Below are 25,399 nucleotides of genomic sequence, written 5' to 3'. Positions count from 1 at the left end.
ATTCCTTTTCTAAGGGATTTCAAGCTTGAGCTGCTAGTCATCTTTTTGATAGCTAAAAATTTCTTAGTTTCACCAGAATTTTTTAGATTTATCCCTTTCTCATACATTTTTACCAATTTCCAATCTGTTATCACCACCTTAAAATTACATATTCTTTAAGTCTCCCTTGGCCCATATTATATACCCATTTCCTTGACATTATCCTATTAGCACTATATATATAGCAACACCAGATCCTTAACCCACTGAGCAGGGCCAGGGATCAAACTCACATCCTTATGGATACTAGTTGGATTCGTTACCACTGAGCCACAATGGGAACTCCTATTAGCACTATTTTTAATATCATACTTCTTATTAGCATATATCTTATTATAATTATTAGTCCACTGAGAAGTTTTATTTCCTAGAAGTTTCAGTATCTATCTCTGAAGTTATTATCTACTTTGAGAACTAATTCATCAACTTGAATCACATGATGGTGCCCTCTTTTTCCTTATTTCTTGTGTGTAGCCACTTGTGCTTATATGGCTTAATATATATCTGGCCTTTCTTTGCCTGGCTGTTATGTGTGATAACTGGTTATACTCAATCTTTCTGGCTCTGGGATTGCCTCTTGTTTTTCATATATTCATTTAGTTAATAAGCACTTATCTTGTGCCAAGCATTGTTCTAAGTTTGGGGAATAATAGTGCTCTATAGACCAACACAGTCTTTGCCCTAATAAGGCTTATATGACAAGCCAGGGCAGAAAAACAAATCTCAAGAAGCCCTGCTATTACTGTTAACCAGAAAGTGATTGGCAGAGGGGCAGAAACAAGATAGCATGTGTAAGCAAGACCAGATTCTAGGCCCTGGTGAGGATTCATTTGGCCATGGTGTATGGGATATGAGACATTTCAGAAGGCTGAAGAGTGGCATATCTAATCAGGTGTCTATGTGGGGATTTGACTACTGGGAGGAGCAAGAGTGAAACTGGGGAGACCAGTTAGAACCAATGGTGGCCCTAAGATTATGACTGAGGAAGCTGGACACATGTATGATCTCATTAGTAATGCTTAGAGTCATCTGAATTCACTAGTGATCACAGATAAAGAGTAAGGAAGGAGAAGAACCAAGGGTTTGCTTTGATCAACAGGATGTGTTGATACCATTTATTGAAATGAGGAAAATGGGAAGAAGCAGGATTAGAAAGGGAATAAGAGTTTTGATTTTTTATATTAAATTTGAGACTCTCTGCCAGAATCCAAGTGATATTTATTGGCCAATGGGCAAGTGGGTGTGTGAATCTAAAGTTTGAAGGAAAAGTCAAGAATTAAAACACAAATTTGTAAATTTTCAGCATGTCTCTGGTATTTAAAGTCGTGGCATTGGATAAGTTCACCTGTGGAATTAGTGTTAATGAAGGAGAGGAGGCAGTAGGAAAAATTCTAGAGAATTCTAAGTATTTAGATTTTTGAGAAGAAGAAAAAGATCTGGGGAAAAATTATGGAAAAGCAGAGAGTGAAATGAAAGGAAAATCACAAGCACATGGAAAGTCCTGGAAGTCAGGAAAGGAGCTCAAAGATGATTGCTGAAGTTTCTAGAAACTATCCACTGGGTAAGATAATGCTGAGGATTATTTCACTTACTCCTGGTTCTCTGTAACTACTTCTCTTTTTAAAACAGATCTCTAATTAATAGATGAACTAAAAATACCAACATGTATGAAACATCCCTATTCATGAAAAAGAATAATAACTGAATGCAACCTCACTGTTCACCCTCCTTTTACAGTACAGCTACCTTTTACACACTACTTTTTTCTTTTGAGTTTCATTATGGACTCATGGCCCTTCATTAATGATTTATTTTATTAACTAGGTAATAATCATTATGATTATTATTTATGATCATTATGCGATGTTTAAATCGCTGAAGCTAGCCAATGTTAACCCACTTAATCTCCTTCATTCTTTTAAAATTACCCCTGATTTTCTTGAAAATTTCCTTATTCTCTGACATCACAACATTTCAGAGGCATTCTAATTTTCACTTGCCTTTAAAAATCAGAGATGGCTATTATTTTAGGAGTACTTTTCCATTCATTCACTGGGGAATGATAATAGAGACCAAAATTGCTATGCCCAGGGTAAACATTGGGCCTGGCAGTGAGCAAACCTCCTGAGGTTGCTTTATGCCATGTAATGGTAGAACATACAAAATTTCAATTTATGGTATGGGTTCCCATTGATTTTTTTTTCCTTTTAGCATATTGTGTTGCTCCATCATAATTGCCTTACCACATTTACTTCCTACCACAATGAAAATCCCACTTGCAAACAGGTAGCCTCATGTTCAAAGTGAATGTATTTGTACCCCAGCACACAGCAACAAAGAGAGGGGCAGCATCTATGGAGCACCTATATGTGGCAAGAACTGCACTAGTCATTGAGGTTACAGAAGTCAGGAACACATCTATTTCCTTTCAAACTCCCTTTCTTTCTTTTGCTACTAACAAAAACGCTTTGCTCAGAGAAGGCAAAAGTGAAATGTAGCAGAAATTCAGTCAACCTTCCCTAAATTAAAGGTACCCTATTTCTACCTCTGCTGGATTGTGGGTTATGTCCTGTTCCCATCCCTATCTGTCTTCTGTCTTATAGCTTTCCCTTGCTGCTTTGTTTTTTTGTTTGTTTTTGTTTTGTTTCTTTGGAATTTTTTTTTAATTTTACTGTAGTTGATTTACAATGTTCTGTCAATTTCTGCTGTTCAGTAAAGTGACCCAGTTATGCATATGTGCATTGTTTTTCTAACATTATCCTCTGTCATGTTCCATCATAACTTATTAGGTATAGTTCCCTGTGCTATACAGCAGAATCCCATTGCTTATTCATTCCATATGCTGTAGTTTGCATCTACTAACCCCAAACTCCCAGTCCATCCAACTCCCTCCTCCTTCCCTTGCCAACCACAAGTTTGTTCCCAATGTTCATGAGTTTGTTTCTTTTCTGTAGATAGGTTCATTTGTGCCATATATCAGATTCTAGATATAAGTAATATCACATGGTATTTGTCTTTGTCTTTCTGACTTACTTCACTTAGTATGAGAGTCTCTAGTTGCATCCATGTTGCTGCAAATGGCATTATTTTGTTCTTTTTATGGCTGAGTAGTATTCCATTGTGTATATGTACCATATCTTCTTAATGCATTCATCTTTCTGTGGGCATTTAGGTTGTTTTCATATCTTGGCTGGTGCGAATAGTGCTACAACGAACATGGTGATGCATTATTTTTTAATGAAAATTTTGTCCAGATGTATGCCCAAGAGTGGAATTGCTGGATCATATGGAGGTTCCGTATTAAGTTTTCTGAGGCACCTCCATACTGTTTTCGATAATGGTGGTACTAGTTTACACCCCTATCAACAGTGAAGGAGTGTTCTCTTTTCTCCATACCCTCTCCAGTATTTGTTATTTGTAGACTTATTAATGATAGCCATTATGACTAGTGTGAAGTGGTACCTCATTGCAGTTTTGACTTGCATTTCTCTAATAATTAGTGATGTTGAACATTTTTTCATGTGCCTGTTGGCCATCTGTATTTCCTCTTTGCAGAAATGTCTATTCAGGTTATCTGCCCATTTTTCAGTTGTGTTATTTGTTTTTGTTCTTGTCTTTTTTCTGTTGAATTGTATGAGTTGTTTATATATTTTGGAGATTAAGACCTTGTCAGTTGCATCATTTTAAACTATTTTCTACGATTCTGTATGTTATCTTTTTGGGGTTTTTTTATGGTTGCCTTTGCTGTGCAAAAGCTTGTAAGTTTGATTAGGTCCCATTGGTTCATTTTCATTTTTATTTCTATTTCTTGGGAGACTGATCTAAGAAAACATTTGTACAGTTGTACTGTCTTTTTCCCATTTTGTATTCTTGGCTCCTTTGTCAAAGATTAATTGACTGTTGGTGTTTGGGTTTATTTCTGGGCTCTCTATTCTGTTGCATTGGTCTGTATGTCTGTTTTGGTATCAGTACCACACTGTCTTGATTATGGTAGCTTTGTAATATTGTCTGAAATCTGGGAGAGTTATGTTCCCACTTAGTTTTTGTTCCTCAGGATTGCTTTGGCAATTATGGGTCTTTTATGGTTCCATGTAAATTCTTGGATTGTTTGTTCTAGTTCTGTGAAAAATGTCATGGGTAATTTGATAGGGATTGAATTGAAACATTAGATTGCTTTGGCTAGTGTGGCCATTTTAACAATACTAATTCTTCTGATCTAGGAGCATGGAATAGATTTCTATTTATTTGAATCCTCTTTTAATTTCCTTGATTAATGTTTTATAGTTCTCAGAATATGTCTTTCATCTCCTTGGTCAAGTTTTATTCCTAGGTATTTAATTTGGAGGGGTGCAATTTTAAAAGGTGTTATATTTTTATATTCCTTTTCTAATATTTCATTTTTAGTATACAGAAATGCAACCAATTTCTGAATGTTAATCTTGTATCTTGCTACTTCATTAAATTCATCAATCAGTTCAGGTAGTTTTTGTATGGAGACCTTATATTTAGTATCATGTCATCTGTATACAGTGAGAATTTTAACTCTTCTCTTCCAATTTGGATAGCCTTTATTTCTTTTGTTTGTCTGATTGCTGTGGCTAGGACGTCTAATAAATGCTGAATAAAAATGTTGAAAGTGGGCATCCTTGTCTTGTTCCAGATTTTAGCAGAAAGCTTTCAGCTTTTCTCCATTGAATATTATACTGGATGTGGGTTTGTCATAAATGGCTTTTATTATGTTAAGGTGTATTCCCTCTACACATACTTTGCTAAGAGTTTTTATCATGGATGAATGTTGGACTTTGTCAAATGCATCTTCTGCATCTATTGATATGATCATGTGGTTTTTTATTTTTCTTTTGTATAAATGTGTGCATACATAGATGGATTTGTGTATGTTGAACCATCCTTGTGAAATTGGGATGAATCCCACTTGGTCATGCTCTATGATCTTTTTTATATATTGTTGGATTCAACTGGATAAAATTTGGGGGGAATTTTTATGTCCATATTCATCAAAGATATTGGCCTACAATTTTCTTTTTTGGTAGTATCTTTATCTGGTTTTGATATTAGGGTAATGGTGGCTTCATAGAATGTCTTTGAGAATGTTCCTTCTTCTTCAGCCTTTTAGAAAAGTTTAAGAAGAATGGCTATAATTTCTTCTTTGTATGTTTGGCAGCATTTTCCCATGAAGCCATCTGTTCATGGACTTTTGTTTGTAGGGAGTGCTTTTTATTACAAATTCAATTTCAACAGTGATTGGTCTGTTCAATTGATCTATTTCTTCTTGATTCAGTTTTGGAGGGCTGTATGTCTCTATAAAGTTGTCCATTTCTTCTAGGTTGTAAAATTTGTTGGCATATAATTGTTCATAGTATTCTCTTACTTTTTTTGTATTTCTGAAGTATATGTTGAGATTTCTCCTTTTTCATTTCTTATTTTGTTTGAGTTCTTTCTCTCTTCTTCTTGGTAAGTCTGGCCAGAGGTTTATCAATTTTGTTTACCCTTTCAAAGAATAAGCTTTCGGTTTTATTGGGTTTTTTCCTATTTTTTTAAATCTCTATTTTGTTGATTTCCTCTCTGATCTTTTTTTAAATTCAATGAACTTTATTGCATTTATATTTATACAATGATCATCCCAACCCAGTTTAACAGCATTCTCATCCCAAACCCCCAGCCCATCCACTCCACCCCCCAATCTGTCTCCTATGGAAATCATAAGTTTTTCAAAGTCTGTTCTGCAAAGAAGTTCATTGTATCCTTTTTTTAGATTCTGCATATAAGTGATAGCATATGATGTTGGTGTCTCACTGTCTATTTTAACTTAGCATGATGGTTTCTAGGTCCATCCATGTTGCTAAAGATGCCAGTATTTCATTCCTTTTAATGGCTGAGTAATATTCCATTGTGTATATTTACCACATCTCTATTCACTTCTCTGTCAGTGGACATTTAGGTTGCTTCCATGTCTTGGCTATTGTATATAGTGATGCAGTGAACATTGGAGTACATGTATATTTTTGAATCATGGTTTTCTCTGGGTAGATGCCCAGGAATAGGATTGTTGGATCAAATAGCAACTCTAGTTTTAGTTTTTTGGGGGATCTCCATACTGTTTTCCACAGTGGTTGCACCAATTTACATTCCCACCAACAGTGTGATAGGGATCCTTTTTGTCCACACCCTCTCCAGCATTTATTGTTTGTAGACTTTTTGATGATAGCCATTCTGGCTGGTGTAAGGTGGTACCTCATAGCACTTTTGATTTGCATTTCTCTAATAATTATTGATGTTGAACATCTTTTCTTTTGTTTTCTGGCCATCTGTATGTCTTCTTTGTCCTCCCTGATCTTTATGATTTCCTTCCTTCAGCTGAGTTTAGGTTTTGGTTTTTCTTCTTTTTCTAATTCTTTTAGGTGGTGGATTAATTTGTCTATTTAAGATTTTTTTTTCTTTTCTAAGGAAGGACTCTATTGCTATGAGCTTCCTTCTAAGTACTGCTTTTGCAGCATCCCATAGATTTTGAATAGTTATTTTTCCATTATTATTTGTCTTAAGGTATTTTTTTAAATTTCCCTTTTGATTTACTTATCAACCAATTGGTTTTTTAGTAGCATGTTGTTTAGTCTCCACATAGCCATTTTTTTTCCTCATTTCTTTTCTTGTGGTTCATTTCTAGTTTCAGGCCATCATTGTCAGAGAAGATACTTGAAATAATTTCTATACTCTTAAGTTTATTGAGGTTAGTTTTGTGCCCCAGTATGTTGTCAATCCTTAAGAGTGTTCCGTGTGCACTTGAGAATAATGTATACTCTGACTTTTTTCAATGCAATGTCCTGAAAATGTCAATGAAATCTAACTTCTCTATTCTGTCATTTAGAATCTCTGTTGCCTTATTGATTTTTTTGTCTAGAGGATCTATCCATTGATGTGAGTGGGGTGTTAAAGTCTCCTACCATGATTATATTCCCATAAATTTCTCCTTTTATGTCTGTTAGTATTTGTTATATGTACCTGGCTGCTCCTATATTAGGGGCATATATATTGACTAGTGTAATATGCTCTTTTAATTATTCCTTTTATCATTATATTTAATTTTTTAATTTTTAATATTTAAATTTTTGCATCCTTCTTTGTCTTTCTTCATGGCCTTCATTTTAAAGTCTATTTTGTCTGATACGAGTATTGCAACTCCCACTTTCCTGTCTTTTCCATTTGCATGAAATATCTTTTTCCATCCCCTCACTTTCAATTTATCTTTGTCTTTTGCCCTAAGGTGAGTCTCTTATAGCTAACATATTGTAGGCCCTTGTTTTTATATCCACCCTGTCACTCTGTGTTTTTTGATTGGAGCATTCAGCCCATTGACATTTAAGGTAACTATTGATAAATATGTATTTATTGCCATTTTAAAGCCTGTTTTGCAGTTGATTCTATGTTCCTCCTTTCTTCTTTTTTTTTTTTTTGTGTGTGTGTGTTGTTGGATGATTTCCTTTTATTTTATGCCTGTGTCCTCTCCTTTTTAGATTTTGTGAATGCATTGTTTTTGTTTTTGTTTTGTTTTTTTTGTTTGTGGTTGCCCTCTTTTTCAACCATATTACCCACTTCCTCTATCTGCTTGCTTTAGCCCAATAGGCATATAGGCTGAAACACATTCTTAAAAAAAAGTCTAGATTTTCTTACTTTCCTTCCCCACATTTTATGATTTTGATCTCCTTTTTTTTTTAAAATATCTTCATGTTTATCTTTTTGCTGTTCCTTGTGTTTATCATTGTTTTTAAAGTTTTACAGGTTTTTTTTCTCTTAGTTCTACATACTGGCTTATTTAAGTGATTACTTTACAGCCATGATTTCTTCCATCCTATTTCTTCTTACTTCTTTTTTACTTAGATGAGCCCTTTCAGTATTTCTTTCAAAATGGGTTTAGTATTTCCATACTATTTTAGTTTGGTTGTTGGAGAAATTCTTTATTTCTCCTTCTATTTTAAATGATATTTTTTCTGGGTATAGTATCCTAGGCTGCAATTTTTTCCCTTTTAGAACTTTGAATATATCTTTCCCCTCTCTTCTGGAATATAGTGTTTCTGTAGAGAAATCAGCTGATAGCCTTATGGAGGTTCCCTATAATTAACTCTTTGTTTTTCTCTTGCTACCTTTAGAATCCTCTCTTTAACTTTTGCCGTTTTTAGTATGTGCTGGCTGTGGGCCTGTTTGAGTTCAACTTGTTTGGGGCCCTCTGTGCATCCTGTGTCCTGATATCTGTCTCCTTTGGATTTAGAAATCTTTCAGACATAATTTCTTCAAATATATTTTCATTCCACTTTTTCTTCTCCTTCTGGAATCCATATTATTTGTAGATAGGCCCACTTTATATTATCCCATAGATCTCATATTGCTTTCATGTGTTTTCATTTGGTTTTCTGTCTGCTGTCCTGATTGGGTGATTTCCATTATTCTGTCTTCCACATCACTAATTTTTCTTCTGCATTATTCATTTTGTACTTCATTGCCTTTAACTCAGCTTGCATTTCTGCAAATGAATTTTCTAATTTTTCTTGTTTCCTCCTTTCTCAAGTAATCTACATTACTGTTGATATCTGTTCTTAATTCCTTGATATTCAGCCTTAATTCCTTCAGTATTTTCACTATCTCCTTTTTGAACTTTGTGTCTATTAGACTGCAGAGGTCTGTTTCATTGTTTCCACCTTCAGGTGAATTCTCCTCTTCTTTTAACTGTGAATGGTTCCTGAGTTTCTTCATTTTGTTTATATTTTTCTCATTCTATGAGTTTAGAGAAAACAACCATGGTAGTCTTGGAGGGCTATTTGTATGCAAGAGTACCCCTGGGTATTTTGTGAGGGCTTACTATTTATTTTTGGTGTGAGTGCTGCTTTTTGTTTGGATGCTTGCTGTCTCTTTCCTCAGTGTGTGCAGGCTGTTATCCCCTTGATAGGGTGCTGTGCATGCTTCTAGTGAAATGGAGGCAGTGGGAAGGACTAGTAGCCAGTGCCTGGTTGCTGGGCCCGTGAGAGTGGCAAGGACCTGCAGGAAGGTGGCACAGGCTGCTCATAGTTTCAGGGCCCTGGGAAGTGGCACTGCCCCTCAAGCAGGTTTAGGCAGTGCCCAGAGCATTTGGCAGTGGCAAAGGCAGGGTGTGTGCATTGCCAAGAGAGTGAGAGCGACAACCAGTGGTGTTCTATTGCATTGTCCTCCTCTGTGCTGACCTCTGAGCTGACTGGGCCACAGGTAGTGCCTGTTCATGGACCCCAAGTGGTGGCAGGTCATGCCCACCTCTGGAGTCAAAGATAACTGTGACCCTGCCACATGTAGACCACACAAGAAGTGCCTGTAGCCAGCCCGAGGGCTGTCACCTGTAGCCCATGCAAGTGGTGCCTGGCCGACTGTAGCTTCACCATCCAATAGTCAGTGTGTGCACAGAGAAAGATATTGCTATGGTGGTCCACCCCTCATCATTTTTCCCTCCCCAACAATGGCACTTTACTTCTCCTGTGAGGCCAGACCTCCTCCTGGGTTCCATTGGCTGTGGCACTCAAATCCCCAGCCTTGGCACAGCATGCCCTAGCTCCCTAAGGCTATCTCCACACTGCCAACCCTAGTCCTCTCCCCATAACTGACCCTCCAGAGCCTGAGTCTCAGTGCCCAACCCCTGCCCAAGCATCTCAGGCTGTGTTGTCCTGAGGCAGTAGTACCAATGGGCTTTGAGCTCTCTACTTTGCCTTCCTTAGTCCAGTTGCTGTGCTTTTCTGTGAGGCTTTGAGTTCCCTCCATCTCAGCTGATCTCCAATCAGTTAGGTGGCTCCCCAGGATATGTGTTCCTTTCCTCTTTCACAGCTCTTTATCAGGAGTGCTGGTCCCATCCTGATTCCCTTTTCTCTCTCTCTCTCTTTTTCCCTTTTGTTCTACCCAGTTATGTGGAGTGTTTCTTGCCCTTTTGTGAGTTTTAAGGTCTCCTGCCAGTGTTCAGAAGATGTTCTGTGTGAATTGTTCTATGTGTAGACTTTTTTTTTTGATGTTTTTTTGGGAGAAGGTGAGTGCCATATCTTATTCCTCTGTCATCCTGTTCCCACCTCAGGGTGATTTGAAACAGGAATTCAAATCAGATTCTTTGAAATAAGAATGTTTTTGTTTTGTTTTTTGTCTTTTGAGGGGGCACCTGCAGCATATGGAGTTTCACGGGCTACGGGTTGAATGGGAGCTATACCCACAAGTCTATGCCACAGCAACACCGGATCCAAGCTGCATCTTTGACCTACACTACAGTTCATGGCAACACTGGATCCTTAACCCACTGAGAAAGGCCAGGGATTGAACCTGTATCCTCATGGATGCTAATCAGATTTGTTTCCTCTGAGCCACGACGGGAACTCTGAAACAAGAATATTTTTAAAACATAAGTCCCCTATCTTCATCTGCAATGATTTCTCTGAAGGCTTTCTTCTTCTATCTATTAGTTAAAAATTTTGTGTTGCTCAGTATCCCAGCAGTGATTATAAAGTACAGATTCTTGGGTCCCATGCCAACCTTCCAAATTAGAATCCCTGGAGGTAGAAATTAGAAATATGAATTTTTATCAAATTTCTTAATTCATAAAATTTAAGTACCATTGGCTATGACTTCCATATTATCAAGTTTTTGTCCTCTCAAAGAAGGATGTAGACCTTCTAGTGGTGCTTGTGCTAGTGTTGAACTCATGGCGAGGAAGTTAATTACATAGACACAGAAAAATATATGGAGTAGGACTTGGGAGAGAAATGCAAATGATCCATGTTGGAGAGATATTTCCTTTCCATAGTGCTACTTACAGATGGGAGACAATTAAAAACATGAGAAAGAGGCTATATTCCATGTAGCACGGTAACAATTTCAGATATCAGTAAGAACATATCAGAGTGACATTGTTATAAATCATATTAAACTAGTAGCTTGAAACATGTATGTTCAGTCTTCACAGTTTGTAATTCATGTGTATTGGTTTTCTTTCAAAACTCTAAATAATGAGAGGAAATGGTGATTATTAAACTTGGCATTCCCTATGACTCTCTTATACCAGTAATTTATGGTTCTCAGATGGAGTACAGTACTTACAAAAGAGATAATTTGGGAGTTTAGCTACTGAACTTCATTATTTTATCATTGATTTAAATCTGTAGCAAACAAACTGCATACAGAACTCTAAAATTAATTTTTTTTTCTGACAATCAAATATGTAGAAAGCATTTAAGGAGATAATCCTATCATTTTTTAAAGTAAATGTATTCTATTAACTTCAAAATAGACTATAATGAGCTCATACTCCCTTTGAAAAACTTTAATAGTTACTATTTTAAATATTATTCCATTAATATGGTTAGTATTTATAATTTAATATGTACAGGCTAATACAATGCATTGTTAAATAACGCAAAATATAATGTGAATAAATATAATGACATGTAAAGTAGGAAAAATGTGGCAATTTTAAGATTGACTTTTGTAAATATTGAGTAAATGTGTACATTAAACAGTTAAATAAACACAATTCTTTAAAAAGATTAACAACCTATTACCTAACAGGCATGCTAATCGTGTGCCAACCATAACCAGCTGAGCTTTAGGAAACTACCTAAACACTGTTAGAGAAAGAAGCTCAGAGATAGGACACCAAGGAGGAGATTTCAGCCTATCCTTTCTCCCTGAGCAGGTCAAGGAAGGCAGGGGAGTCCCAAGGGACAGTAGGAGTGGGGACGGCCAGAGCGTCTGAAATTATCCTGTGTCCAGCTTGGCCTGATTCCTCTGACCTGGAAACGAGAAAGTGAGAAGGCCTTTTGACAGTCAAACAGGGCCTCTACAGCACATAACGTCCTCCTGGCCCAGCACCTGGGAAGTTAAGGAGCTGCCACCAACCACTAGGAGCAGAGACACCCTCCCCTACCTGGGCCCAGATAACCCAATGGCAGCGCATGTCTCTCTCTCAGCCTCTAATCCTACCCCTGAGTTCTCATCCCTGCCCATAGGTACTTGGGGCTCCCCAGTATCCTGGCACAAGGGCAGTGACTATAATCAGACAGTTGCAGGTCAATTCTCTGCCCCACTGTTTTAAAGGTCAGCACCCAATTTGTTCTAGCTGCAAAATCCGTAGCACTGTGGTAAGGATGAAATGAGATCGTAGTCAAAGTCCTTGGCAGTACACTTGGCATAGAGTAGCTTCTCCATAAATGGGAGCCGTCCTATTGCTATAAAGAACTTAAATTTCCTCAGATTTTAATGCACTGTGGTCATCAGTGGATGCTTACTGGATGCCTAGGCATTCATTGGTTTTACTGATAATTGCTGCTTCATCAAATAATCATTTGGGAAATATAACAAAGTAGTAAATACATAGCTAAAAAGATAAACAGATGGACCTGAAATAACATCATGCCCTTTATAGATTTGTAGGTGACTTGGATTTTAACATTTGAAATGCCACATTAAACTAGGCATTTGTAACTACTGAAAATTGCATCACTGGCTCTATTATAATTGCACAGAAGTCAATTATGACTTCCGTGAATATTGGGTCAGTTGGTTTAATTCCAGCTGTTAACTGGTAATTTCTTGGTACCAAGATGTTGTAGACTAGTAGCACATTCAGGAGTCCGTATACACTTTCAAATTATAATACACGACATGATTTAATCTGCCTATAATCCAGATGTTATCTTTTACCAGTATATTATCAGTGGTCTGCGTTGTATATGAAAAATGATTCAAGTTCACCTTGTGTGGAAACTACTTAAGTTCATAATAGGTTTTATTGCTTATCTTAACTCCGTGGGCATTCAGTGGCTCCCTAAACAGGAGATGCTGCTGAACCTCCTTCCATCATTACCATAGCTGCTGTGGTTGTCAGTGGAAACCATGGACCAAGATGCAGTCGCCACACTGGAATGTGATCTAAAGCAGTGGTTTTCAAACATGGCTGTACATTACCATCAACATGGAGATTTAATTTTAAAATGAATTTTTTAAAAATGCCCCTCTCTACCCCAGATCCATAAAATCAGAGCTAGGGAAGGGGGAGCAAGTAATAATAGTGTTATTATTTAAAAGCACTACAGGTTATTCGCATGGGACTGAGGTTGAGAATCACAGTCCAAAACTAGAGACTGAGAAATGATTTAAAATATGTGATAGACATTAGCAGGAATTAAGGCTTCCTCTATGATCTGATCAGAAAAACAAAAATGAAGAAAATATTTTTCAAGAAAAATTTTCCAGAGTTCAAGGATATTTGAGGATGGGAACACATAGGTCTGCAATACCTACTTTGAAGATCTCTAGAAAGTAACTATAGTGGATGGACAGTTTCGTATACTTCTTTTTCGTCACCTTTAGGAGAAATTTAGAGCCATCTAAATGGAAAGCAATCCTAGGCCTTCACATGACATCGAATCTGACTTCTCCACAAATAGTAACTCGTTTGATCGATGAAATTGTCATAAACCCACATTACAACAGACGGAGAAAGGACAGTGACATCGCCATGATGCATCTTGAATTTAAAGTGAACTACACAGGTAAGAGAAATGAGTTTTAGTCATCTCATCTGCCCGAATTTATTCAAAATTAGATTTGAAATATTATTAGTACCAGTGCATTAATAGTCCATAAAAGTTGTTATAGAAATCATTATAATTCAAGTGGAATTGGAGAATGGAGAAAAATAAATTACCTTCATCAAGGTGCTTAAGTCCAACTTTCTAGAAAATTGATCAGTAGATGAAAACTCTGAGTGCTTTATAACAGATGACTCAAAGGAGCAGCCCAGAGAAAATAAGCCATGTTCTACTGCACGCCTTCCATGTTTCTCATGTAAAAGGAAGGTAGGTCCACCCACAAAGGCCAGAGGAGGACAAACTGAGAGACAAGTTCAAAGAGCAGAGTGGATGAGAATGGCCTCCCATAAAGGAGCGTCAGTAATGTTAATAAAACATTAGACAGAGGACTTCCTCCAAATACCTAGATAAGGTGCAAGAAATCACCTGAGGGAATACCCAAGGGCTCTGTTCAACACCAGCCTTTACTCTGAAGATTTTCCAAGGGCAACACTCCCCCTGCTCCTGCCCTTCTCCCCCAACCCTACCTGCTCCCTTCCACCATGCCTCTGCTGAATTCTGTCTCCACATGGCACAGGTGCACTTAGCAAAGTCAGTGACCAATGCTAATGCCTCCGTAAAAGCCCTGGAAAACAGTCACCTAAAAGCTTTTTTAATGTGGAGATAATTGGGGAAAGTCAAAAAAGCCTCAGAACATTTGCCCAAGTTTTCCTTAATTGACCCTAAAAACCATGTTTTTCACAGAACTGGTACCACATTCTATTAAGTACTGTGGTTCTTTAAAACTTAAATATAAATGACTAATTCCAGAATGCAGACAGATGTTATAACAGAATATTTAGGAGACAATGTAGAAAGCCATCAGTGTTACCTAATCTACTGTCAAAGGGCTGCGCTGCCATGCTGCTTTCCCCTGAGACTGATGTCTAAAAAATATGTCCAGTTAGGAAAAAACAAAAACACAAATTTCTGGAGTTCTCTTGTGGTACAGCAGGTTATGGACTGGTGTTATCACTGCATGAACTTGGGTCACTTATGGGATATGGGTTCCATCCCTAGCCCAGGAACTTCCACGTGCTGCAGGCGTGGCCAAAACAACCAACCAACCACACACACACAAACACAAACCTTTTTTTAGATGAAATGTTGAAAATGATTTAAAATTTTTAGAAATGCATTTATGTTTGTTCTTATTTTTGTTTCCCTTCAATTTTCTAGATTACATACAACCTATTTGTTTACCAGAAGAAAATCAAGTTTTTCCTCCAGGAAGAATTTGTTCTATTGCTGGCTGGGGGAAGGTTATATATCAAGGTATAGTATCAGACTTAAAAAATAAAGAAGAAAACACTCATAGAAAGCATGCTATTACTCTAACCTGTCTGTCCTGTAAATAATTTCATCATTTTTAAAACTTATAACAGTTTTCTGCATTATCTCTTAAAAGCACTGTCAGGCTTATATTCGTATGTTGGGTATATACTTAAAAAATTTTTTTGCAAATAGTTTAGCATGTTATAAAACTATAATTCTGATTGGAGGGAAATTCAAACATCACCCAAACTCATTATCTAATTTTAGTATTGTAAACACTAAAAGATATATCTATTGAAATGAATGTAACCAAAGGCTACAACACTGTATTTATTTAAAGCATATGGATAAAATTTCATCAAAATAAAGTCTCATCAAAAGCCAAATTAGAGAGTTCCCACTGTGGCACAGTGGAAACAAATCTGACTAGTATCCATGAGGGATGTGGGTTCAGTCCCTGGCCTCACTCAGTCAGGGATCTGGCATTGCTGTGAGCTGTGGTGTAGGTCACAGACACGGCTCGGATCTGGCATTGCAGTGGTGTAGGCCAGCAGCTGCAGCTCTGATTCGACCCCTAGCTTGGGAACTTCCATAGGCCGTGGATGTGGCCCCAAAAAGAAAAAAAAAATCCAAATTACTAGCTGTTACATTTCCCAAATCAACATAAAACTATTTTTATTTATCATAGACGTGTTTCACACTCTCCGTATGAGAAGGGAATCAGTTTCAACATGCTGATTTTGCCTACTGACGAGACTGAAATATGGCATGAATCTGACATTAAATAATATAAATTAGTATTACCATTGATTCATTATTTACTAGAATGTTTTCCAAAGAAAAGATACATATTAAAAATAACCAATTATTTTTTTTAAAAAAAGCATTCTAGTACTTCATATCCTACACATGTAGCTGCAAGATTCACTGGTTTCAAAATTCCCAATAGGAGTTATTCCATCTAGGAGAGAGTTTGATCACTCATTAATAGTTAAACAAAAAAGAAAAGCACTGTTTGGTGGGAGAACCTGGTCCCTGGAGGCACAACAGGTCATAGCCATGATATTAAAAAAATCTTAATAGCATTTAAGATGAAAAGGCACAAGGTCCTGTGGAGAGATACAGGAAGCAAAAGATTCACAGCAAAATACCCTTTTTTCTTGTAAAAGAGAGCGTAAAGTCTACATCAGTCCCTTGCCTGATGATTCTGACAAAGGTTCTCCACAGCAATTACATTATGTTGCTGAAATGCTTCATTTCTGCTGCCCATAAAGTATATTGAAGTCAAATACTGCGTAGTCTTCTATTTCCTCCACTTGAAAAATGGCATGACTTATTAAATTTGAAGTCTAAAGAGTAAAAAATGATTCTTAGATATTTTCTCTATCAGACTTCAAGCTAAGACATTTATGACCACAGTGTACTCTTCAAAAACAAATTATCCACTAACAAAATTTAAGATTCTGTATTCCATAGGAAATTATTATTTTTTTAAAGAGCTGAGTAAACTTGCGCACATTTGCTCATTGTTACCAAAGATATGCATTTAATTGATTTAGGAAAAGTCTCTAAGAGTAGTGTGGAGCCAAGAAGAAATCTGCATCTGAGATCAATTTCATTTAGGAATAAACAGATCACATTTAATACTTCCTGGGTAATGGCAATTTCAGTCAATTTTATGACCCCCCCCAGTTTTTCCCTTTGAGTATATTAATACTAATTAATTTTCTAGGAAGGTCATGAACATATTGCTCACTAAGAAGAAATAAAGTGATATTAGTTAAGGTACTTGGTAAACTTAAAATAACTTTGCTGACATTTTTATGTGGGTTTTTGTGTATGTACATATGTATATTCTCAATTATCCTCTTAGCAACTCACGTTGACAGATATTAAATTAAGAATACTACTGAAGCTCTTTTTTTTTTAACCAGAGGTTTATCATATACCCAACCAATTTTTTATTCTTTGACAAGCAGCAAAATTGCCTTTGATTTTTATTATAAAACTAAGTCTACCAGCCCATCCTCAATCGTCATAGAACAAATGACAATAAAAGGCTGAAAATTCACCTCCATCTTAAGCTCTCTACTTCACTTTTTAAACCTAAAGTCCATTGTCAAACTTTAAAAGTCATCCAGCCACTGAAGTCACTCGCACCAGCTGGCAAGAGCTCCCAATTTTATGTTCGCTGTCATACTGTACCTTGAAATTGATCAGAGTTGAAGTGTTTATAAACAGGCAAATTGGCACACAATACACATTTGGGATTTGTTTTTATTTCTTGAAAGCCAGTTAATAAACATTTACCAATATACCACTGGATTATATGTACATTGCTTTGCACCAAAATTACACACACACACAGCTTGTTTCTTTTCTTTTTAGCATGGGGATTCAACTTAGCTGGAAATGAGGTCACATATATTTTTGCAACAACACTGGCTGTCAAATGTACTACTTATTTTCAACTTTCTGCCTCTCTTGAGAAACCAAATAGAATTGCTAATTATTAGAAAGTGCTTATCATGTACCTTTTCTGGAGCACTAGACACCTTTTTTTGAAAAAAAAAAAAATCTCTTGGGATTAGTATTTCAGTAAACAGATTCATGCTTCCAGTAGATGAGTCATTTTGTAAAAAGCATGGAAGCATATACTGCTACTAAATGCCTTCTTTTTCTTCACCTGCATATGGATGACAAGCTGATTGCCCTTAGACCAGGGCACAGTTCCTTGGAGCTTTGTCTCTGCTCAATGGGCACCTGCTTACTCACAGAATATCACAAAGGAGCTGAATGCCAGAAGGGAGCTCCTCTTCAGGTGCCAGATGAAAGGCACTTCTGGTTTTCTGAGCCTTTGCTAATTTCCATGAATAAAACTCTTTGTGTTGGTGGGCTTCCCCCCCCCCCATAAGCAATGCTGTAACCATTTAAAATTACTGAAAATACCTAAGGACTGTCTAGTCCAATCCACCATTAGCCTGTTAACCCCTGGGAACTAAAGAAGTGCTTTACTGTTACCCATTTGGCAAAATCCACAGATGGGCTTTATTGTGTGCTTTAAAGTACAAGGTTTATCATTTAGTTCCATTATATGTGTACACAGTACTCAATAATGAGCAAGAACTGTTGAAATAAATAAGACTGATGGTGGCTCATTCAATGAGGCATGTAGATCACTTCTGACTGGCTGGCTGCATTGTGCATTTTGAACAGGTTCTCCTGCAGACATACTGCAAGAAGCTGATGTTCCCCTTCTATCAAATGAGAAATGCCAACAGCAGATGCCAGAATATAACATTACTGAAAATATGATGTGTGCAGGCTATGAAGAAGGAGGGATAGATTCTTGTCAGGTAAATATGTGCACCTAATCACCCTCTGTTTCCAGAAAGCATACGGGATCATTTAATCCCTCTGCAGTGATGAGGGAGTGTACAATCATGAGGATCTCAACTTCATTTCTTCTTTTACAAACTGTGACTTTTCACTTTTATTTGTGGCGTATTTGCCTACTACTCTTGGGTGGACCTGAAATTAGAAACAAAACTAACTTTTACCAACAGGAGCTACACATCAAATGCCTTAAGAGACAAGGCATAAATGATGTCAGACTGATGTCAGACTCTCGGGTAGAATATCAGTAGTGGGCCTGGGGGTGAGCAGGAGAGTGTGTACCTCAGCTAGGAGCATTTTCAGACTTCCACTTCTTTAAAATAACCCTGTCAAAACAAAACAAAAACAGGTCTGTGGCCCAATGTGGCCTGTACTCCCTCTAATTCTCAACCCTCATCTAGAGTATGGTCCAGGTGTCCAGTGACCCAAAATAATTTCTGGATAAAAACTAACCTGGATAGCCTGCAATACATTTGTAGTATCCCAGCTTTTGACTTGTATGAAAACTCTTTCCCAGACACTAACCCTCATGGAAGATTAAAACATCTGGCCACCTAGAAATAATGCACCCATCTATCAGCTCCATGAAGTCTGCATACACCCCACAAATAAAAAAGTAGAATTATAATTTTTAGGTACAATATGGAAAAGTCATGAAAGCATGGATTCTGTGTTTAAACTACTTATTTGACCCTTGCTTTAACACTTACCAGTGAGACTGGGCAAGTCACTAAGGCATTATCGAAAGGTTCGAAAGAGGTATCATATGTGAGGCATTAAGTACGCACTCGAAAATATTAGCAATTTTTATTGCAAGACTTTGTAAATAAATTTTCTGGCATGTTTTCTGTATTTGAGAACTAATAAAATATTAATGCATTAACATCCATTGGATTAAACCTGGTAGCAATACTAAGCAAATGAATAATTTACAGATGAGGAAGTAGCAATTTATACTGTAGGAAAATAGCTTCATTTTGTTAAAGTGGAAACAACTTGTTACAGATATTAACACATATGTCATAATGATTTGATACAAGACTTTCTAAACAGACACTTAAGCCAACATTTCATGGTATGTTAAATGTTCAGCTTAGTTTTACATTTATTCTGCTTTGATGAACACTTGCAAATTTAAGACAAATAGGGATAGCATCCTTGTTTAAAATTTATCTCTGATCTTACACTTTCCTTTCAAAATGAAAAGTGTGCTAAAGGTAAGATATATTGCCACTTAGAGGGAGATTTATAGAATTATTGTTCAGGAGGGAAATCAGCTGTACAACTTCAATTAGAGTTAATGGGGGTTGTGTGGCATTCGCCTCATGCACTAGGTAGAAAATATGACTACTGATGCTATCAATGTTAGGGTTCCATTAAGCCAGTAACTCATTCCAGATCCCTGAAATCTTATATTTGGCTCTAATTTCTAGAGAGTCTTAAGTATGTTATTCATTAGCAAGTAAGAAAGCTCCCACACAAGGCAATATCTTGTATAATATAATGTTATCATGATTGAGTAATCAGTAGTCTAGAGAGTTACATGATTTTTTTTCTTTGGTCAACTTTAATATTGTGTTAAACAGGACTAACTGATAAAAAATGAGTACATTATTTAAAATTGCCATATGTTATTATTGATACATCATTTGCATAAGTTCTTTGAGGCACTATTTTTTCCCCTATAGTGAGGATGAATTTGCCCCATTAGTCACACACATTCTTGAATACCTTCTGCCTTCCCAAAGGCTTGTGCTTACTAGGCAGTTATTTGGGTTTTAAGGCAACACAAGTGGCTGTAGAAAGTCCTCTCACTATAAATATACTACGTGGATGACACCGACAAACAAATCCATTTTGCTAACTATTCCAAGCCTTATTCTATATATACCACTGTTTTTCCAACCATGGCCTCCAGTCCAGCAGATCAGCATCACCTGAATACTTGTTAGAGATGCAAGTTCCTGGCCCTGCCAGAAAGCCACTGAATCAGAAACTCTTAGAGCCGGCAGACCAGCAGTGTGTGTGTGAGAGTAAGCCTGCAGGTGATTCAGAGCAGCCTAAGGTTTAAGACCCACTACTCTAAACAAAAATGTTTTCCAACCCTTCCAATCAGATACTCATACAAAGTAGGCAGTGATTTTTTTTTCCTTTACAAATATAGCATCCAAGTGGAAACATACATTTTATGTTAATATTTTACGTTCTGGACATTCACTCATGTTTTTGAAGTACTTAACACATCTCTGAGATAATGGAAGAAATATGCTCATTGAACAAATCAGAAAATGAAGGCAAAGAGAAGTGACAGGATAGAACTGCAATGGTGTAGTTACGTGATGGGAAGGGATGGACCAGATGTAGGTCTCTCCACCAGACAGACCACCCAGCTGTTTGGCCGCAAGCCACTGGGAGATTCTTTGAATAACTGCGATGAGCCAGGGTATGCTGGGTAATTCAGAATCCTCGTCCATGTAATTAATGTCTGGATTCTATTGTCTGTTAAAGAATTATTTTAGAAGATATGAAGAAAACCAAATGACTCCCTTTAAAAATACCCAAACATTGGAGGGTTATTTTTTTACTAATTACTAAATCACATATAACTTTAAACCAGTATTTATTCTTACCTTGGATTGAAACTGTTCCATAAAGATTTCTGAACCCATGTTATGGACTAAGGGCATGGGATGCAGAAATAAAAAATCACAGTGTCTGCCTTCAAACAGCTTGAACATATTCGAATATCTAGGAAAGAAGGGACTTATGGTTTCCACTGCAATTTATGCTCCTCTGGACCCAGGAGAGAAAGGGTGATTTTCCAGACCATATTTTTTTTCCCTTAAATAGAGGTCCCGAAGATAATAATCAAGCAAAAAAATCACTTATGATAATTTTAAACTAAAGCTTGGGTGAAAGTCTATTGCACCAGTAATTTCAACCAAAGTACACAAGGCTTTAAGTTCGTTCATATATATAAAAAGATTAAAAATTTTCACCATGTGGAAAAACATTTGTCAATTCTCATTAAATAATACTATACATTTGCATTACACAGAAATAATCATGGGTAAATAAAATTATGTAATTAGGAATCTAATATTTTTTTAAAATTAAAAGCATTTCATCAGTAAAAATCTAATGAAAACACATGTGCCTGTCCCTAGAAACTATATCAGAAATATGCCTATTTCACTTGAAATTTTTTTTTCAAGTCTTGTGCTATGGAAAAAAAAATTAATGCTCCCCAAGAGAACTAAAATTAACTTTATTGTGAGTTTTTAGTTATTCTAAAGCACATAATGTGGAATAATTGCCTTTTCCACAAAGCCCTGCATAATACTTAGGCCATATCTCCTTTGATAATATATATTTTGGTTGGAGATCTGATGTTGCTGTCACTGTGGCATAAGTCAGCAGCTGCAGCTCCAATTCAACCCCTAACCTGGGAACTTCCCATATGCCATGGGTGTGGCCCTAAAAAAAAAAGCAAAAAATGAAAACAAAAAACATATAAATTCTTTTTAGTCATCTTTATCACTCTGTGTCCTTACTAAGCAATGCAGGGTTCTCATGTTTGATGTAGAGTGATGGGGAGAATATATACAAATGACTTGCAACTTAATATTTTTGATCTTTCGTTTTAATTTATTTGCTAAAACAACTACATATATTTATATCAACTGGCCACCCATCTACAATTTTCTTTTGCACTCTGCTCTTTAGGGGGATTCAGGAGGGCCACTAATGTGCCTTGAAAACAACAGATGGCTCCTGGCTGGTGTGACATCATTTGGATACCAGTGTGCACTGCCTAATCGCCCAGGGGTGTACGCCCGGGTCCCGAGGTTCACAGAGTGGATACAGAGTTTTCTCCATTAGAGTTTCCTAAAGAAATGATGAAAATCAGGCAGTTTTCCCATTCCACTTTTAAGAAGCATGGAAATTGAGAGTTTTGAAAAAAAGTGTCTCTAAAAGCCTTTACTCTTACCTATGCCACTGAAATGCTGGGAGAAAAAACATATCATACAAAGTAACTTGTAATTTTGATTTATTGTCAATGGCTGTTCTTTCAGAGACATCATCATTTCCTTTGTTTCTAATCATTTTTATCATCTCTTAAAGGAATGTTATTTTAAAGCATATACTATTAAAGTTTAAGCAAAATTAGGAAAAGAGGTGAAATAAACTGTTTTGCATAAATTATGTTACTGTTTGAAATAAACTACTGTAAATAATTCCAGCTTAGATCCCTATTATCAGAATCTCAATTGTTTTCCTACTTTTCTATCCAAATGCATTTCCATCCATCTTGAGCCCATCCTTAATATCTTCCCCATTTACAAAACATGTTTATTGTTAGCTCAGGTCACAGACGTGGACTAAATTGATTTCACACTCCTCTCAAGCCACAAGCAAACACAAATCAATATATCACCCTTGTATCAAAATAAAAGCTACATTAACTAATATTGTAATTTTTTATTGGATCATTTTTTTTTTTACCTGGATTATTCGTACTGTTTCTTTCAAGCTAGTATTTTTTAGGTTTCCAGAAAGTAATCAGACATATCAAAGAAATACAACTATTACAAATGTGTGTGTGTTTTTTTTTCTGGATAGATGTGTTATAGCGGAAATTTCTAACTTGCAAAACTTATTTAGACACAGATGAATTGCCCATTAGAAGGCCAAAAATGTAGAATAAATGAATTTGTTTCACCGCTTTAATCTCTTGGCTCATTTCCAAAGTAAGTGCAAATTTGAGTTTAGCTTACTACTCAACCGACATCTGCTGATTTACTGGGCAAGACAAAATTCATAGAAATTAATGCAAACGTATACATACCCATACATTCTTACACAGGTCTATATGATCCAAAGTAATAGAAGCAGGGGTAAGATTTAAAGCAGTTTGAAAGAAGGGGATCGGTTTAAATCAGCCTTATGGAAGAAAGGAGGCTTGGGCTGCCCTGAGAGGATGGTTGTTACTGATGTCATGAAGCAGCATCGGGACCCACCGTGTAGGTGGGAGTGATCCTGACAGTTTGGGGAGAAGGGAGAGTAGGTGATCATGAGTTATCCCACCAAAATGCTCGCTCTGGGGACTGACCAGAGAAAGGGAAGACAGTACCATATACAGATGACTGAGGGCCACAGATTCCTGGTATTTATTCTTAGGACAGACAGGACAACATCAAACTCCTAGAAGAAAACATAGGCAAAACACTCTCTGACATCAACATCATGAATATTTTCTCAGGTCAGACTCCCAAAGCAATAGAAATTAGAGCAAAAATAAACCCATGGGACCTCATCAAACTGACAAGCTTTTGCACAGCAAAGGAAACCCAAAAGAAAGCAAAAAGACAACTTACAGAATGGGAGAAAATAGTTTCAAATGATGCAACCGACAAGGGCTTAATCTCTAGAATACATAAACAACTTATACAACCCAACAGCAAAAAAGCCAATCAATCAATGGAAAAATGGGCAAAAGACCTGAATAGACTGTTCTCCAAGGAAGATATACAGAGGGCCAGCAAACACATGAAAAAATGTTCAACATCGCTGACCATAAGAGAAATGCAAATCAAAACTACCATGAGATACCACCTCACACCAGTCAGAATGGCCATCATTAAGAAGTCCACAAATAAGTGTTGGAGGGGTTGTGGAGAAAAGGGAACCCTCCTGCACTGTTGGTGGGAATGTCAACTGGAACAGCCACTATGGAGATCAGTATGGAGATACTTTAGAAATCTATACATAGAACTTCCATATGACCCAGCAATCCCACTCTTGGACATCTATCCGGACAAAACTCTACTTAAAACAGACACATGCACCCACATGTTCATTTCAGTGCTATTCACAATAGCCAGGACATGGAAACAACCCAAATGTCCATCGACAGATGATTGGATTAGGAAGATGTATATATACACAATGGAATACTACTGAGCCATAAAAAAGAATGACATAATGCCATTTGCAGCAACATGGATGGAACTAGAGAATCTCATACTGAGTGAAATGAGCCAGAAAGACAAAGACAAATACCGTAAGATATCACTTATAATTGGAATCTAATATCCAGCACAAATGAACATCTCCACAGAAAAGAAAATCATGGACTTGGAAAATAGACTTCTGGATGCCTGGTGGGAGGGATTGGGAGCTTGGGCTTCTCAGACACAACTTAGAATAGATTTACAAGGAGATCCTGCTGAGTAACACTAAGAACTATGGCTAGATACTCATACTGCAACAGAACAAAAGGAGGGGGAAAAAAATGTATACATTTAAGGATAACTTGATCCCCTTGCTGTACAGTGGGAAAATTAAAAAAAAAAAGAAAGAAATTGGGAATCCCTAAATACGCTATTCTTTTTAAGACCATACCAATGACTTGTTCCTAATAGGAAAGATGGAGCAGCAGTCGGCATGTTTTTTGATTTTGTTTCCTGAACATCATTCCACAATTCTTCTGCATTTCAAAACACTTACTGAAATTATGTTCTGAGGAGTTCCCGTTGTGGCTCAGCAGTAATAAACCCAACTAGTATCCAAGAGGACGTAGGTTCAATCCCTGGCCTTGCTAAGTGGGTTAAGGATCCGGCATTGCTGTGAGCTGTGGTGTAGGTCACAGACACAGCTCAGATCCTGTGTGGCTGTGGCTGTGGCTGTGGTGCAGGCTGGCAGCTTCAGCTTCATTTTGACCCCTAGGCCTGGGAACTTCCATATGCCATGGGTGTGGCCCTAAAAAGCAGAAAAAAAAATTATGTTCTGAAAATACAAATATAACAGATATACCATATAGTCCCTTTTATTTTCCAAAGGTCAGCTTAGGAAACCCTTAGCACAGTTTCTACTATCTTCTAATAAGAGAGGCGTTCACTGTCCCACCCCTGGTTATGTATGGGAGGGTGGGGTTAGTAATTGATACTGGAAGAGAAATCCAGGCCTGGATCAAGATAAAAGGCAAAGTCAAGGCCCTTCCCCATTGCTTTGACCTCCCGACCCACAGCTGTTGTAGCCATGGATGG

At 37.0% G+C, this 25,399-nt stretch overlaps 1 protein-coding gene across 2 annotated transcripts in view; it reads left to right on the top strand.

The window, feature by feature from the left end:
- Nucleotides 1-22,825, top strand: part of TMPRSS15 (transmembrane serine protease 15) — a 157,754-nt gene extending 134,929 nt beyond the window's left edge. The window contains exons 23-26 of one of the 2 annotated variants that reach the window (XM_047794828.1): nt 13,420-13,601; nt 14,859-14,954; nt 18,171-18,310; nt 22,077-22,825. In XM_047794828.1, coding sequence (XP_047650784.1) covers nt 13,420-13,601; nt 14,859-14,954; nt 18,171-18,310; nt 22,077-22,232 — 574 coding nt within the window. In that variant the 3' untranslated portion in view covers nt 22,233-22,825. The remainder of the gene's footprint in view (nt 1-13,419; nt 13,602-14,858; nt 14,955-18,170; nt 18,311-22,076) is intronic. The other variant, XM_047794838.1, reaches the window with a different exon arrangement.
- The last annotated feature ends 2,574 nt before the right edge of the window (nt 22,826-25,399 follow it).

This window comes from Phacochoerus africanus, chromosome 1, assembly GCF_016906955.1.
Source record: "Phacochoerus africanus isolate WHEZ1 chromosome 1, ROS_Pafr_v1, whole genome shotgun sequence".
NCBI lineage: Eukaryota > Metazoa > Chordata > Mammalia > Artiodactyla > Suidae > Phacochoerus > Phacochoerus africanus.
The sequence above is the reverse complement of the archived record's forward strand: the minus strand, read 5'-3'. Positions and strand labels throughout refer to the sequence as shown.